The sequence below is a fragment of the Triticum dicoccoides genome, chromosome 5B, assembly GCF_002162155.2.
Source record: "Triticum dicoccoides isolate Atlit2015 ecotype Zavitan chromosome 5B, WEW_v2.0, whole genome shotgun sequence".
NCBI classification, from domain to species: Eukaryota; Viridiplantae; Streptophyta; class Magnoliopsida; order Poales; family Poaceae; genus Triticum; species Triticum dicoccoides.
Genome location: NC_041389.1, coordinates 25,971,403 through 25,986,856, shown reverse-complemented (window position 1 = coordinate 25,986,856; position 15,454 = coordinate 25,971,403). Strand labels below are relative to the sequence as shown.

The window sequence follows — 15,454 nt, the reverse complement described above, 5'->3', positions numbered from 1 at the left end:
ATGACATGCTAAAGAGTTGATGTTGGACAAGGAAGACAATGTAATGGGTTATGTTTTCTCACATCTCAGTTAAAGTATATTGTCATGGATCATTCAAACATGTTGAGCTTGCCTTTCCCCCTCATGCTAGCCAAATTCCTTGCACCAAGTAGAGATACTACTTGTGTTTCCAAATATCCTTAAACCTAGTTTTTGCCATGAGAGTCCACCATACCTACCTATGAGTTGAGTAAGATCCTTCAAGTAAGTTGTCATCGGTGCAAGCAATAAAAATTGCTCTCTAAATATAAATGATCTATTAGTGTGAAGAAAATAAGCTTTATACGATCTTGTTATGGACGCAATAAAAGCGACGGACTGCATAATAAAGGTCCATATACAAGTGGCAATATAAAGTGACGTTCTTTTGCATTAAAATTTTGTGCATCCAACCATAAAAGCGCATGACAACCTTTGCTTCCCTCTGCGAAGGGCCTATCTTTTACTTTATGTCTTTTACTTTATGCAAGAGTCAAGGTGATCTTCACCTATCCCTTTTTTCATTTTATCCTTTGGCAAGCACCTCGTGTTGGAAAGATCCTGATATATATATCCAATTGGATGTAATTTAGCATGAACTATTATTGTTGACATCACCCAGAGGTGAATATCTTGGGAGGAAACACTATAAGCCCCTATCTTTCTCAGTGTCCGATTGAAACTCCATAACCATTAGTATTGCGTGAGTGTTAGCAACTGTAGAAGACTATATGATAGTTGAGTATGTGAAGTTTGCTAAATCAAAGCTCTGACATAGACCCTTCCTGAAAATAAGATGAATTGTAGTTGTTTGATGACTGAGAATGAAGTTTGCTAGTTTTCAAGAAAGTTTATGGTTTATGCTTTAACATGTGAATATCTTGTTACTTGATCTTGAGAAGTTTTATGAGATGAACTATTGTTATGACTTATAATCATGCTAGAAAAGGTGATTAAAATTATCATTGATCAAACTTGTGCACCTGCTAGCATTCACACTTCATAAATTCTTTCTTTTATCATTTACCTACTCGAGGACGAGCAGGAATTAAGCTTGGGGATGCTGATACGTCTCCAACGTATCTATAATTTCTAAAGCATTCATGCTATTTTATTATCTGTTTTGAATGATTACGGGCTTTATTATACACTTTTATATTACTTTTGGGACTAACCTACTAACCGGAGGCCTAGCCCATATTGTTGTTTTATTGCCTGTTTCAGTATTTCGAAGGAAAGGAATATTAAACGGAGTCCAAACGGAATGAAACCTTCGGGAGCGTGATTTTTGGAAAGGATATGATCCGGGAGACTTGGAGTTCAAGCCAGGGAAGTTTCGAGGAAGCCAGGAGATAGGAGGGCGCGCCCACCCCTTGGGCGCGCCCCCTGTCTCCTGGGCCCCTCGAGGCTCCCCCGACCGACTTCTTTCGCCTATATAAGTCCACGTACCCTAAAAACATCGAAGACGAAGATAGATCAGGAGTTCCGCCGCCGCAAGCCTCTACAACCAGCAAAAACCTCTCGGGAGCCCATTCCGGCACCCTGCCGAAGGGGGAAACCCATCACCAGTGGCCATCTTCATCATCCCGGCGCTCTCCATGATGAGGAGGGAGTAGTTCACCCTTGGGGCTGAGGGTATGTACCAGTAGCTATGTTTTTGATCTCTCTCTCTCTCGTGTTCTCTCTATGGCACGATCTTGATGTATCGCGAGCCTTGCTATTATAGTTGGATCTTATGATGTTTCTCCCCCTCTACTATCTTGTGATGAATTGAGTTTTCCTCTTGAAGTTATCTTATCGGATTGAGTCTTTAAGGATTTGAGAACACTTGATGTATGGCTTGCCGTGTTTATCTGTGGTGACAATGGGATATCACGTGATCCACTTGATGTATGTTTTGGTGATCAACTTGCGGGTTCTACCCATGAACCTATGCATAGGGGTTGGCACACGTTTTCGTCTTGACTCTCCGGTAGAAACTTTGGGGCACTCTTTGAAGTACTTTGTGTTGGTTGAATAGATGAATCTGAGATTGTGTGATGCATATCGTATAATCATGCCCACGGATACTTGAGGTGACAATGGAGTATCTAGGTGACATTAGGGTTTTGGTTGATTTGTGTCTTAAGGTGTTATTCTAGTACGAACTCTTGAATAGATTGATCCAAAAGAATAACTTTGAGGTGGTTTCATACCCTACCATAATCTCTTCGTTTGCTCTCCGCTATTAGTGGCTCTGGAGTGACTCTTTGTTGCATGTTGAGGGATAGTTATATGATCCAATTATGTTATTATTGTTGAGAGAACTTGCACTAGTGAAAGTATGAACCCTATGCCTTGTTTCCTACCATTGCAATACCGTTTACTCTCACTTTTATCATTAGTTACCTTGCTGTTTTTATATTTTCAGATTACAAAAACCTATATCTATTATCCATATTTCACTTGTATCACCATCTCTTCGCCGAACTAGTGCACCTATACATTTTACCATTATATTGGGTGTGTTGGAGACACAAGAGACTTTTTGTTATTTGGTTGCAGGGTTGTTTGAGAGAGACCATCTTCATCCTACGCCTCCCACGGATTGATAAACCTTAGTTCATCCACTTGAGGGAAATTTGCTACTGTCCTACAAACCTCTGCACTTGGAGGCCCAACAACGTCTAAAAGAAGAAGGTTGCGTAGTAGACATCAACCACCTGGCGACTACTGCATGCACTGGAGCGAGCCGAAGGCACGCCGCCGTCATTGCTTCTCTCTCGTCGGAGCCGGGCAAACACTGTTGTAGTAGGCAATCGAGAATCCGTCTTGCTAAGGCCCCATAGGACCAGCGCACTAGAACAGCAACCACGACCGATGAAGAAGAGCCTATATCGGAAGGATCCAACCAGCAGACACATAGATGAATGAAGATCGGATCCAACGAAGACAAACACCAATCACAACACACGAGATGTGCCGGAGACACACCTCCACACGCCCTTTGACGATGCTAGAAACATCGCCGGGACGGAGGCTAGGTGAGGAGGACCTTATTCCATCTACAAGAAGCCGCCTCCACCTTGTCTTCCTAAGCATGACACATCCCTAACAAAACTCTAAAGAACACCTAAAAACGGAGCCCTCCCGCCGGTAAGGGCCGGGATCGACCGCGTCTCCATGATCCAAAGACCACAAGAGACGAGACGGACCGGCGGCGGCAGGGAAACCTAACTAAGAGTACACATAAGAAAAGTGAGAAGAAGGGATAGATCCTTGGTCTCCAGGGAGATCGCGCGTTGCGCTAGCCACACCAACCAAATTCCTTTCGTGTAGGAACTAGGGTACGTCCTACTTGAGGCTATTCCAGCCGTTTTCTTCGGGATTTTTTCCTTTTTTTATTTTGTTTCTTTTTTTTTCTCCTCCCTTTTTTCATTATTTTTCATTCATTTTTTGCATTTTGTTTCTTAGTTTTTTTATTTTTTTTATTTTGATTCTATTTTCGGTTTTCTTTGTTCTTTTGGTTATTGTTCTATATTCTTTGTATATGTCAACAATAATTTACTAATACATGTCTAACATTTTCACAATACAATTCATACATTTTGGTAACACATTGTCAACATGTTTCCTATACATAATTTTAACATTTTTCAATACATGGTAAACAATTTTTAGTACATTTTATTTACTTTTTTAATACATGGTCAAAAAAATTGTATACATTTTAAACTTTTTAAAAATGGTTGATTAATAGTTTACACATAAAAATGTTAACATGTTTTGAATACATGGTCAACATTTTCTATATACACATTTTACATTTTCCAAATGCTTGATTAAGATTTTTCAAACACTTGTTCAACATTTCTTTTCAAATGCTTGATTAATATTTTTATATACATGATCAAAAAAATTCATCATTTATTTAATACACGGTCAACACATTTTCTATACACATTTAACATTTCCTAAATGCTTGATTAACATTTTTCAAATACTTGTTCAATATTTTTTTCAAATGCTTGATTAACATTTTATACACATGATAAAAAAATCATCAATTTTTGTCCGAACGCTTGTAAACATTTTTCAAGGACTCTTTAACATATTTTTAATACATTTTAAACATTTTCAAATACATATACTATACCTAAGATATTTCAAAGCAATCTATACGAAAAGTTTGCATGTGAGTCCATAGTTTTTTCTATATTTTGAAATACCTTCATATTTGTACATATAAAATAATATACTAAATACATACTACCTGAAAATTAGGATATATATTACTCGACTATTCTTACGTACATAAAACATATGCTAATACATAAAACATATGCTACATACTACATATATATACTCTCGATTTTGGCAAATAGTACATACAACATACAGAACCCACGTGAGGATATTTAGCACTGATGATAGAAAACATTTGTCCTTTAGAACATATTAAAGTATAAACAAGAGTATAAAAATAAAGCAAAAAACTAAAACATAAAACAAAAGAAAAAACAAAAGAAAAAAAAGAAAAAAGAGCATGTGGCCCCACACGTGGGGGCTGGCCCATCTTGGTCGCCCCTTCAGCGTGGACTCGTTGAAGGAAAATCCTATTGGACGCTCGCTGCGTCGACTTGTCGAGGCTTCGCACAGAGAAGTTAGCGACAGCGATCAAGATGGGCCGGCCCAGTTAGGAGATAGCGCTGCGCTGCAGCTTCCGGTTTTGGGAACCTTCTGGAGGGTTCCTGAACGGTTTTGGGAACCTTCTAGAAGATTCTTGAACCGGGTTTTCACTGGTTTTTTCTTTTTTTTTTCTTTGTTGTTTTTCCTGTTTTTTTTTCTTTCTTCGTTTTTCTGTTTCTTTATTTCATCTTTCAATTCCTTTTTCTTCTCTTAATTTTTTCTTTTTGTTCACATTTCAAATTATGTTTGGGAGTTTCAAAAAATCTTCCAATTTCAAATTCGCACTTCCAAATTTGTTCCCCATTTCAAAATTTGTTCTCAACATTCAAAAATTGTTCGTGCTTTAAAAAATTGTTCACGCTTCCAAATTTGTTCTCCATTTCAAAATTTGTTCGTGCTTTAAAAAATTGTTCGCGCTTCTAAATTTGTTCTCCATTTCAAAATTTGTTCTCAACATTTAAAAATTGTTCGTGCTTTCAAAAATTGTTCACGGTTCCAAATTTGTTCTTCATTTTAAAATTTGTTCTCAACATTCAAAAATTGTTCGTGCTTTCAAAAAGTGTTTGAGCTTCCAAATTTGTTCTCCATTTCAAATTTTGTTCTCAATATCCAAAAAATGTTCGTGCTTTAAGAAATTATTCGCACTTCCAAATTTGTTCTCGTGTCAAAAATTGTTCTCAAGATTCAAAAAAAAATGTTCATGCTTTGAAAAAAAAATCCATGCTTCCAAGTTTGTTCTCTGTTTTAAATTTTGTTCTCAAGATTAAAATAATGTTCGTTCTTTAAAAAATGTTCATGTTCAAATTTTGTTCTCAAATTTCCTCGCTTACAAATTTGTTCTCTGTTTCAAAATTTGTTCTCAAGATTAAAAAAATGTTCGTGCTTTAAAAAATGTTCATGTTCAAATTTTGTTCTCAAAATTCAAAAAATGTGCGGGATTTTAAAAAGTGTTCAGTTTATCAAAAATTTGTTCAAGCCTTTTAGTTTTTCTTCTAAAATTTGGAAAGTGTTCGCTTTTTAAGAAACACCTTTTCAAAATAATTTTCGCGTTAGGAATTTGAGAAAATGTTGGGGTCTCCTTTACATTTAGCTCCGCACGCCATATTAAACCAAGGACGGTTGTCTATCGCGATGGCTATGCTCGTTCGTGGAAAGTTGGAGGTCCCTGGTTCGATCCCTCTGTCGAGCAGAGTTTTTTGTGATTTTTTCACTGCGTCGCGCGAATGGGCCGGCCCAGCTGAAGACGCGCCTGTGCGTCCGCTCGACGCATAGGAGCTCTCCTCGTTGAAGGCGAGACATAGGACGCCCTATTTCTACTAGACTTGTAGCAATGTAACAGTTGTATTTGACTTAAAAATCTTGTGTCATGCGCAGGTAAAATTGTGTCAATTTCGTGAACAATTTTCAAAGTTTTTCTATATCTTTAATAGTCTTACAGAAGTCCTTTTTTGGCACGGGAGTGCACCAGGTACCAAAGAGTATGGGATCGATACCTACTCGTCGATCGCTAGGGCCGGCCTCCGCCGTGACTATAAAGAATACAGACGCGCTGCTGTCACCTCCCACAATCTCAATCGACTCAAGTCGGATTGTCGGAAGAACTGCTTAGATCGAACGATGGCAGATGTCGGCGAGGAAGATCGTTTCACGGGTTCGGCGGAGGAGGTGGCGGCAGTCACCACACCGGCGCGTCCTCGTTATCTGGTGGAGAACATGAAGAGGTCCTCCATGGAGGAGGAGGAGGATGCAGTGATCATGCCGTCGCGTCTTGATGGAAAAAAGGGCACTTGTGGTGACCCCAAGTGCAAGGTGAGTCATCCTCCGGTGAAGAACATGATGTTTCTAGAGACGATCGAAAGCATCCTGTCCTACGAGAAGCCCGCCCGCCGCGACCCAAAGAAGGACGACACCGCTGACTTCTTCAACAAGCTGAACGACAACATCGCCGAGTTCCAGCAGGAGATCTGAAAGGAGGTGGAGGAGAAGGGCTACGTCGAGGTTCCCGACAACTACGAGGAAGAGGCGGCAGAAATCATGCTTGAGGGGTACAAGCTGGCATACCTTAGGCCATGTTCGGTTGACAGGGTTGTGGAGGGATTTTGACAGGGATTGAGGTGGATTTTGACAGGGATTGAGGGGTACAAGCTGGCATACCTTAGGAGCTCTCCTCGTTGAAGGCGAGACATAGGACGCCCTATTTCTACTAGACTTGTAGCAATGTAACAGTTGTATTTGACTTAAAAATCTTGTGTCATGCGCAGGTAAAATTGTGTCAATTTCGTGAACAATTTTCAAAGTTTTTCTATATCTTTAATAGTCTTACAGAAGTCCTTTTTTGGCACGGGAGTGCACCAGGTACCAAAGAGTATGGGATCGATACCTACTCGTCGATCGCTAGGGCCGGCCTCCGCCGTGACTATAAAGAATACAGACGCGCTGCTGTCACCTCCCACAATCTCAATCGACTCAAGTCGGATTGTCGGAAGAACTGCTTAGATCGAACGATGGCAGATGTCGGCGAGGAAGATCGTTTCACGGGTTCGGCGGAGGAGGTGGCGGCAGTCACCACACCGGCGCGTCCTCGTTATCTGGTGGAGAACATGAAGAGGTCCTCCATGGAGGAGGAGGAGGATGCAGTGATCATGCCGTCGCGTCTTGATGGAAAAAAGGGCACTTGTGGTGACCCCAAGTGCAAGGTGAGTCATCCTCCGGTGAAGAACATGATGTTTCTAGAGACGATCGAAAGCATCCTGTCCTACGAGAAGCCCGCCCGCCGCGACCCAAAGAAGGACGACACCGCTGACTTCTTCAACAAGCTGAACGACAACATCGCCGAGTTCCAGCAGGAGATCTGAAAGGAGGTGGAGGAGAAGGGCTACGTCGAGGTTCCCGACAACTACGAGGAAGAGGCGGCAGAAATCATGCTTGAGGGGTACAAGCTGGCATACCTTAGGCCATGTTCGGTTGACAGGGTTGTGGAGGGATTTTGACAGGGATTGAGGTGGATTAAATCCTCTACAAGTCAAATCCCCTCTAAATCTCCTCCAATCCTCTTAGGGCAGGGTGTAACCGAACAAAACCTTAAGGTGTTTGGCACCGATCCGCCGGCCGAGCTACTGAACCGCGGCCGCCTGAGCTGAGCATCTCTGCCGCCTAAACTCTAGTCAATCTGAACTGGAGGGAGGGCTTTGTTATTTTACTGACCGTCTCTGTAGTAGCGATAGCTGAACCATCATAATTTAGTTCTATTCAAATATCTGTGCACCCGCGGGCCGCTGCAGAACTCTCGTCTGAGTATCCCATCTGACCACCAGTGCTTCGTGCCTCACTTAAAATTGACCATGTTGGAGCTAGCAATATACCGATGGTATTATTATTTAATATCATTTTTTGCAAAAGTGCTGCGTGAAGTCTGGATACGATCGACTAGATCAGACATATTTTTAGAGCATCTCCTATAGATGATGTAATAGCTTATCCCTGCGTGGCGGCCCGCCCCGCCCGTCGATATCGTGTGACTATATTAATCTCACTCCTAATGGACGACTTGGTGAATAGTCTACGCGGTTTATTTTCGCTGGGTTTTTTTCGTCATCCTCCCACCACCATCCCTCCCACCTACGCAGCCAAAAAAACCAACCCGCAAAAAATCATACCTATCGATCCCCTAGACGACACAGAGCCGCCGTCCTCTCGTGCGATCTCGCTGCCGCCACCCTCCGATCCGATCCTCCTCTCCCGAGGATCCGGATGATGGGGCGGCAGAGATGGCCACGGATCTGTTACGGCGATGACGGCGCCGGATCCGCACCCGCAGCATCCGGATGGAGGACGGCGACGAACCCCAGCCTAGCCGTCAGCATCGGGATCCAACCCCTGCTCTCGGTGCTTGGGCAAGGCATATGGGGGTGCTTGCTGCCGCGGTGGACCTCGACGACGGCGACATCTGCAGCATCTCCCTCCCGTCGGGCTGCAGGCCGACGACGAACCCTAGCCTAGCCGTCAGCATCGGGATCCAACCCCTGCTCTCGGTGCTGGGGCAAGGCATATGGGGGTGCTTGCTGCCGCGGTGGACCTCGACGCCGGCAACATCTGCAGCATCTCCCTCCCGTCGGGCTGCAGGACCTGTACGCCCAAGGTACGCCTCCTCCTCCTTCCTTTTCCCTCCCTACCAAGACTGCAGCTTGCTGATGTGTCGATTAGTGGTAGTGATGGATCTAGGATGAGGATAAACTGGCGAATAATCCATCATGGATTAGATTATTTCCTATGGCAGCTTGAACTGGCCATGTTTGGTTGAGCATATACACGCAGTGTGATTAAATCTCACTAGCAGTCTACACAACACTTGAGGGGAGTTTGAAAATAACAGCAACAGCAGCTATCTAATCCTCCCGCCTAGCCTGCATGTGAGGAAAGAATCAAGCCCTTGTGTCTGTCTCTCTCAATGTGTAAAGCAAGAGCAATCTCTCCCACCTAGCCTAGGATACATTGCCCGTCACGGATTAGCATCCCCAGGACGCCACCGACGCCGCCGTGGATCCACTGCCACGCACAGCTTGGGCCAAGCCGCATGCGCCCTTTGTCTGGATGTCGATCGGGGGCGACGTGAGGAGGGACAAGGTAGAGAAAGGGGGTCAGGTTAGCGCCGCAGTAGAGGTAAGTGAAGGGGCCGGGGTTGCGTCGCCGCCGAGATGCGCGAGGGGATCAGAGCTGTGCAAAGCGGATTCATCAGAGCACTTTGCTCCCGCTGCCTTTGGCCTGATGCTTAGATGGATTGATGCGTAAGTTTGAATCCTTTCATTTTTCACTTCTCTAATGGGTGGCTGATGGCTTAATGCTTTGATGGATGGATGCATGCTAGAACTGGCTAATATATGCTTGTGTGTGCACATTTTTTCCTTTTGGTTTTTGTAGAGATTGGTTCAGCTTCTCTGCTTATTGATTTTTGTAGAGATTGGCCAAGAACAACCGCAATCCGTCATGGTCGTGTGGCAAGATACAGAGGGAAGGGAAGTAGGATTGGGATGTGAGGTAGAGATACAGCCAGCAAAAGGGCGAGGAACAGAGACGTAAGTGAGATTCAAAGTTTAGGTCGTGGCCGTTTCTTTCCTCTGGTTAATTAGCCTACCGAGTGTTCATGTCCGTCTCATATTTTTGCATCTAATTGCACTACAATTTTCGCATCTAGAAATGCCTTGTCATTGTTGTGCCCTATGTATTATTTTTGTTTGTCGTAATCATATTTGTACATTGTTCTAGAAAAGTGATTATGTACTTGTAGAGGAAATCTGAATGTGGCTGTGAATTATGTCCAAATTGCAGAACAGGTGAGCCGAACATTTATTTATTACTCAAATCAAAAGCTGGGTTCTTGATCGGAAGCTCCATAACTATCTGTGCTGTTGAAATCGATTTACTGAATCTTTCCCAGGCCCATACATGATCACTGATAGAGTAGCAGAAAAGGCAATGATGTTAATCATACTGAAGAGCTTTCCTACTCATGCTGTCTGAGCGTGTACTCCCAATCCCAATATGCAGTTCACTTTCAATGTGCGTTGCATGATAAATAATGCTACCTTTACTGGCTTCATGCAGTTTCGGAGAGGAGAATGGTTGGAGTTGTGCGGAGAACTCTGCTAACTATGTTTGGTTCTTGGACCCCATAGATGGAACAAACAGCTTCATTAACTGTTATTGAAATGTAACGGTGTGCAGGCCAATTAATTTCAGCTCAACCAACTATGATGGATGTTGATTTGTTATTCAAAGGCAAGCCTATTTTTGGCACGCTTATTGTGCTACTTCACAATGGAAAGCCGATATGCTAATTTTCTCTTTCTGAAACCAGCTCTCCTTGTTTTTGTCCATTTTTGTTCAGTACTACCTGAAGGTAACTCTACTGGATAGCAGCCTATCATATATAATTACATGTACCCAGTGATTTAGCAAAGATTATGTTGATAATGTCAATAGCAAACTACCGCTACATGATATTTGTTGCAATCTGTACATTATTTTTTGTTTTAGTTTCAGCATATCATTTATATACTAAAGCCTCTTCTGGACATGTTGTCTAAGTGCGTCTATATTACTTGGCATTGAATATTCTTCTCTTATTTAGGTTATGGGCATTATTGATCAGCCAAATCTTGAGAGAGAGATGGGTTGGGGTGGACGGGAAGAAAACTACCTTAAATGTACAAGAAGTACATACATAGCAATGTTTTTATTTAGGTTATGATCATTATTTTTCTTCTCATTTTTCTAGCAATTTCACTTTAGTTTTCTTCTTTGCTTTTAGGTATTTGTGTGATTGTTCAGGACTACATACAAAGCAAAGACACAATATAATTTAGCATTTCCAAGGATACCACATGGAGCAGCAAAATGGAGGAGAAGAGCTACCATATGGTGGGCAGGTAACTCGAGGATGGAGGGGCATTGGTTTACAATAAACGTGCACTCTACAAGAAAATTAGAAAACAAGGCACTGGACAAAAAACAAGAAATGCAGAGATCAAATACTTGAAGACTATAACTTTGCAATATTGAAATTAATGAACAACTAAGCCTTTTCTTTTCCAGATAAACAAACAGCTAAGTATCTTCTTTTTTTAGAATGAATAGCTAACCTTAATTAAAATCAATTCGAGACAAGATTTTTTTTGTTTCTATGTCATGTTGAATGCCTAATAATTTTTCCTCTACATGTCTTGTTTATTAATCTTGTGATTTTCCCAGCATTTTCACTTTAGTTTTCTTCTTTTCTTCTAGGTATTTGTGTGATTGACCGGAACTATATACGTAGAATATGCTTGGGAAACAATGTACTGAAAAAAACAAGAAAATACAAAGACCAAATACTCGAGGACTACGACTCTGCAAATTGCTTTAGAACTCAAACATCAATGGTGTTGCTTATTTTCACTGGGCCTGGTCATCTGCGTGAGTTGCATCTGTCATTTTTCTTCCCAGGTAGAACATTAGTTTCGATTAAAAACAAGGTAGAACATTAGTGTTCTCCGCAGTTTGATGGGAACACTTTGACTTTCTGTAACCCCTAGATTTGGTATTTCCTGATGATTGCTTGCCGTTCTTCTTACTTTCTGGTATAAATAGAGAAAAACGAGGATCTTGTAATTATTTTAGAATGTTCAAGATTTAGGTGTCCATACTGTGCTAACTATCACTACAAGAAATATGTCAACTTGTGACCTTGACTATTGGTCACTGAAAGGTCATTGTTTTTCATTTGCGACCTTTTTGTGACCAAAAAGAGAAGGTCAAAAGCTGAGGGTCGTTAACTGACTATAGCGACCTTCTCTGTGAGAAGGTTGTGGACGTTTACGATTAAAATATTCCTATTGTGGCATTTTGGTTACTAGCAACCTCCCTAGGCCACGTAGGCATCCAGCGTGGCAAGCTGATGTGACACAAGATTCAGCCCGGTTCAATTCGGTTTTCTACATGGGCCTAGCCCAACAATTCGGCCTTTATAATATTTATTTTTCCTATTAATTTTTGTTAGCTACATGGGCCTGGCCCAACAATTCAGCCTTCTTATTTCATTTCATTTCGCAGTCCATTTCATTAAGCCTTTTTTACAGGTTTTTCATAAATGCAGAATATTCCAGCCCACTATTGTTTGGGCCATAGCCTTTTTAGAGCCCAAATACTATTCAATCCAGTAGAACATTCATCTTTTTCATTCACATATTTCATTTTACACATTTCAAATGCAAACAATCAATAATTCTCTGAATGGTGCACGTCAATGATCCAGCAGATACATGTGTGCACATACATGTGTGCACGATCCACAAACTGTACATGTGTGCACGATCAAATCCACAAACTCACAACAGCACATACATGTGTGCACGATCCAACAACTGTACATATACAATAAAAAACAAATACACAGGCGCCATCAACTAAAACTGTGGCACATCTCGAGTCTTCTTCTGATCTTCTGTTAGAGCAACAGCAACCTCGACGACATTAGATCTTGATCTACATAAATTATTAGTGAGATACAGTGGGAGTTAAATCATTGCCAATAAAATATATCCATTCAAGAGAATAAAAATTATACATAAATGCCCAAATGCCTCAGTTCAGCAAGCACTAAGCATGGTATAGCAAAACTTCCAAAACTTGACTGCAGCACGTTAACATATGAAGCATAATGATAAAACAGAACAATGGATTTACTGTGTACATATTCTGATAACCATTACCATCTAGCCAAGAACAACATGGACATGATACCAGTTACCTACCAAGACATAGAAAGTCATTCACTACAAACAATAAACAGAAAATACAGCAGAGAGAGTGTCTCTCTCACCAGATGTGGTGGTGGCTGCTGGAATTACAGAGTTCAATACAGACAAGGCAGCTTAATAGAAGATAAGATAAAAAAAATAAGCCACATATTTTCTACTAGCAAACAATAGGTTGAAACCATGTCATGGCTGCGAATACAGGAACTAAGTTATAATGACACTGGTCCCTTTAATGTTTTACTTTATCTGTCCATCAAGACTGAAAGTTCAAGAGAACTACTTGGATATTATAACAGTTTCAACATGTTTAAATAATAGTGTAACAAAAGCCAGCCATGCCTCAACGATCGTGGTATCAAAGACCACGTAGGCAAGAAAGGGGAGGGACCAAAGAACTCACGTAAACCACTCATGCCGCATCCAGCACCGTTGGCACCACCCATTCCTGCTCAAATAGAGTAGTATGTCATGGGACAGTGACTTATCAATAATAGCATTTCAAGAAAATAGGAGGTTTACATGATAGTATGTAATGGGACAGCGACCTATCAATCACATAACACAGTCCAACAGAAACATCTCTATTTGGCCCTAAACTAAACCCTATGGAGTGAGTACTCCATGGAGTGTCACCAGCAGCAAGATAGCACTACTCTTCTAGTACTCCAGCAAGAAGAATAAAGTATATAATACATAGGCAAGGCATACTTGGTGCTGATAGAATACAGGAGCAGGGAGTAGAACAGTAATTAACAAAGAAATGAACAACATATAAAATACTCCTACTAGTGTAGTAGTTAAGATGATGAGACAAAGGACAGCAGCATGCAGAGTTCCTGATGCACTAGTGTGGCCCAACTCGGCTGCACCACACCGAGGCACTGTTGTTCCATCGAGCTCGACCATGTGTAGGGCTTCATCATCGCCGTGGAGGTCCCGGTGGTCATCCTGGTCATGGAGTGTGAGCCTTATTATTTCATTTCAGAGAAAGCGTTAAACACAAATGGCATGTATATGGATCACCGTGGAGAAGCAAACTTCGCTAATAAATATGAACAAGGCCTACTATAGCATAGCAGGTAAGGAGTTAGATTAACTCAAGTATTGGTGACTAGTAGACCTATTATTTCATTTCAGAGAAAGCCTGAAACACAAATGGCATGCATATAGATCCCAAGGACAAGCAAACTTAGCTAATAAATATGAACAAGGTCTACTATAGCATAACAGGCACAGTATTGGTGACTAATAGTCCTATATTAAGAGTAAATAGAACTAGCTTGGAAAACAACTCTATATCACTAATATTGATGCATTCAAGTTACTACCATTCAAGTGTGCATACACATCAGTGACTACGCAATAATCGATTAAGATGCTGACACGGGGTAAGGCATGCCATGTATTCATAATGACAACATGTCAAAATATTTCTTGTGGTCAGGATTGGTAATGTAGTCTTGTGGTCAGGAGTCAATTATAAACTGAGAACACCAACGCAGTAGCCGCCATAGCCTGGCAGTACTATCCACAAAGAACTACAGGACTGGGCGATTCACACGCCGGTTGCATACTTATGTTGTATAGGAGGCTATAGTGTTAAAATGCAATGTCTTGCATTTACTGAGAAAAACTTATACAATGTCTGAAGTTGTGTAAACATCACTAAGCTTTTTGACAGATTTGGGAAAGAAATACAACTAAATATATGCACGTAGTTAACGACCTTACAGCTTTGAATTGAAACCCTTAGCAAGCACATATAAACATCAATTTAAGCACGACAAATGTATACAGGGCATATAAACATCAATTTCTGGTGGACTGAATAATGTGCACTGGATCTTGTTTAGTAAATACAGTACTAAATACAACCATGATCTTGTTGCTGCATATGTAGTGTGAGTAGTAAGCTATATATATATATATATCACAAAGATAAGAACATGAACATATTCAGACAGGACTACTTTACTCTAAAAGCACAATTTTAGCCCCCTACACTTCTCAAACATAACCACTACCTGGAGCATCAATAAACACAAGCTAGCTTCTGAAAATTTCAACATTTGCAGCAACAACTGAAATGTTAGCCCTTTCACAATGCCACAGAACCTCACCATTTACAATCACTAACAACCCAGTGACCAAGAATCAGAGTCATGCAGCAGAAATGTACAGGCTATGGAGGTGGGGTCTGAGCGGCCTGAGCGGAAGCGGAAGCACCATGCTTGTTTTCATGGCGAGCAAATCCAACTGACGATTCGGCCTAAGTGAAGAAGTAGATCAGGGATGGGCTGGTGTTCTACTTACAGAGGTTGGCGACACGCGGATTGCCGGCCTCGACCTCGTTGGCGACCCGGAGGATGGGCGCGATCTCGGCGAGCGAGGAGGGCACCACCTCGCTGTCGAAGATGGACTCCCTCATGTTGCCGACCGTCTGCGTGCGCAGCAGCCGCCTCCCCGCGGACGAT

General features: G+C 41.7%; 1 protein-coding gene across 1 annotated transcript; it reads left to right on the top strand.

The window, feature by feature from the left end:
* Positions 1 to 8,324: 8,324 nt before the first annotated feature.
* On the top strand, positions 8,325 to 11,026 carry LOC119305062. Its single transcript, XM_037581686.1, has 2 exons — positions 8,325 to 8,824; positions 9,641 to 11,026. Exons 1-2 carry the CDS (start codon positions 8,511 to 8,513, stop codon positions 9,717 to 9,719), a joined length of 393 nt encoding a protein of 130 aa, XP_037437583.1. The 5' UTR covers positions 8,325 to 8,510; the 3' UTR covers positions 9,720 to 11,026.
* The last annotated feature ends 4,428 nt before the right edge of the window (positions 11,027 to 15,454 follow it).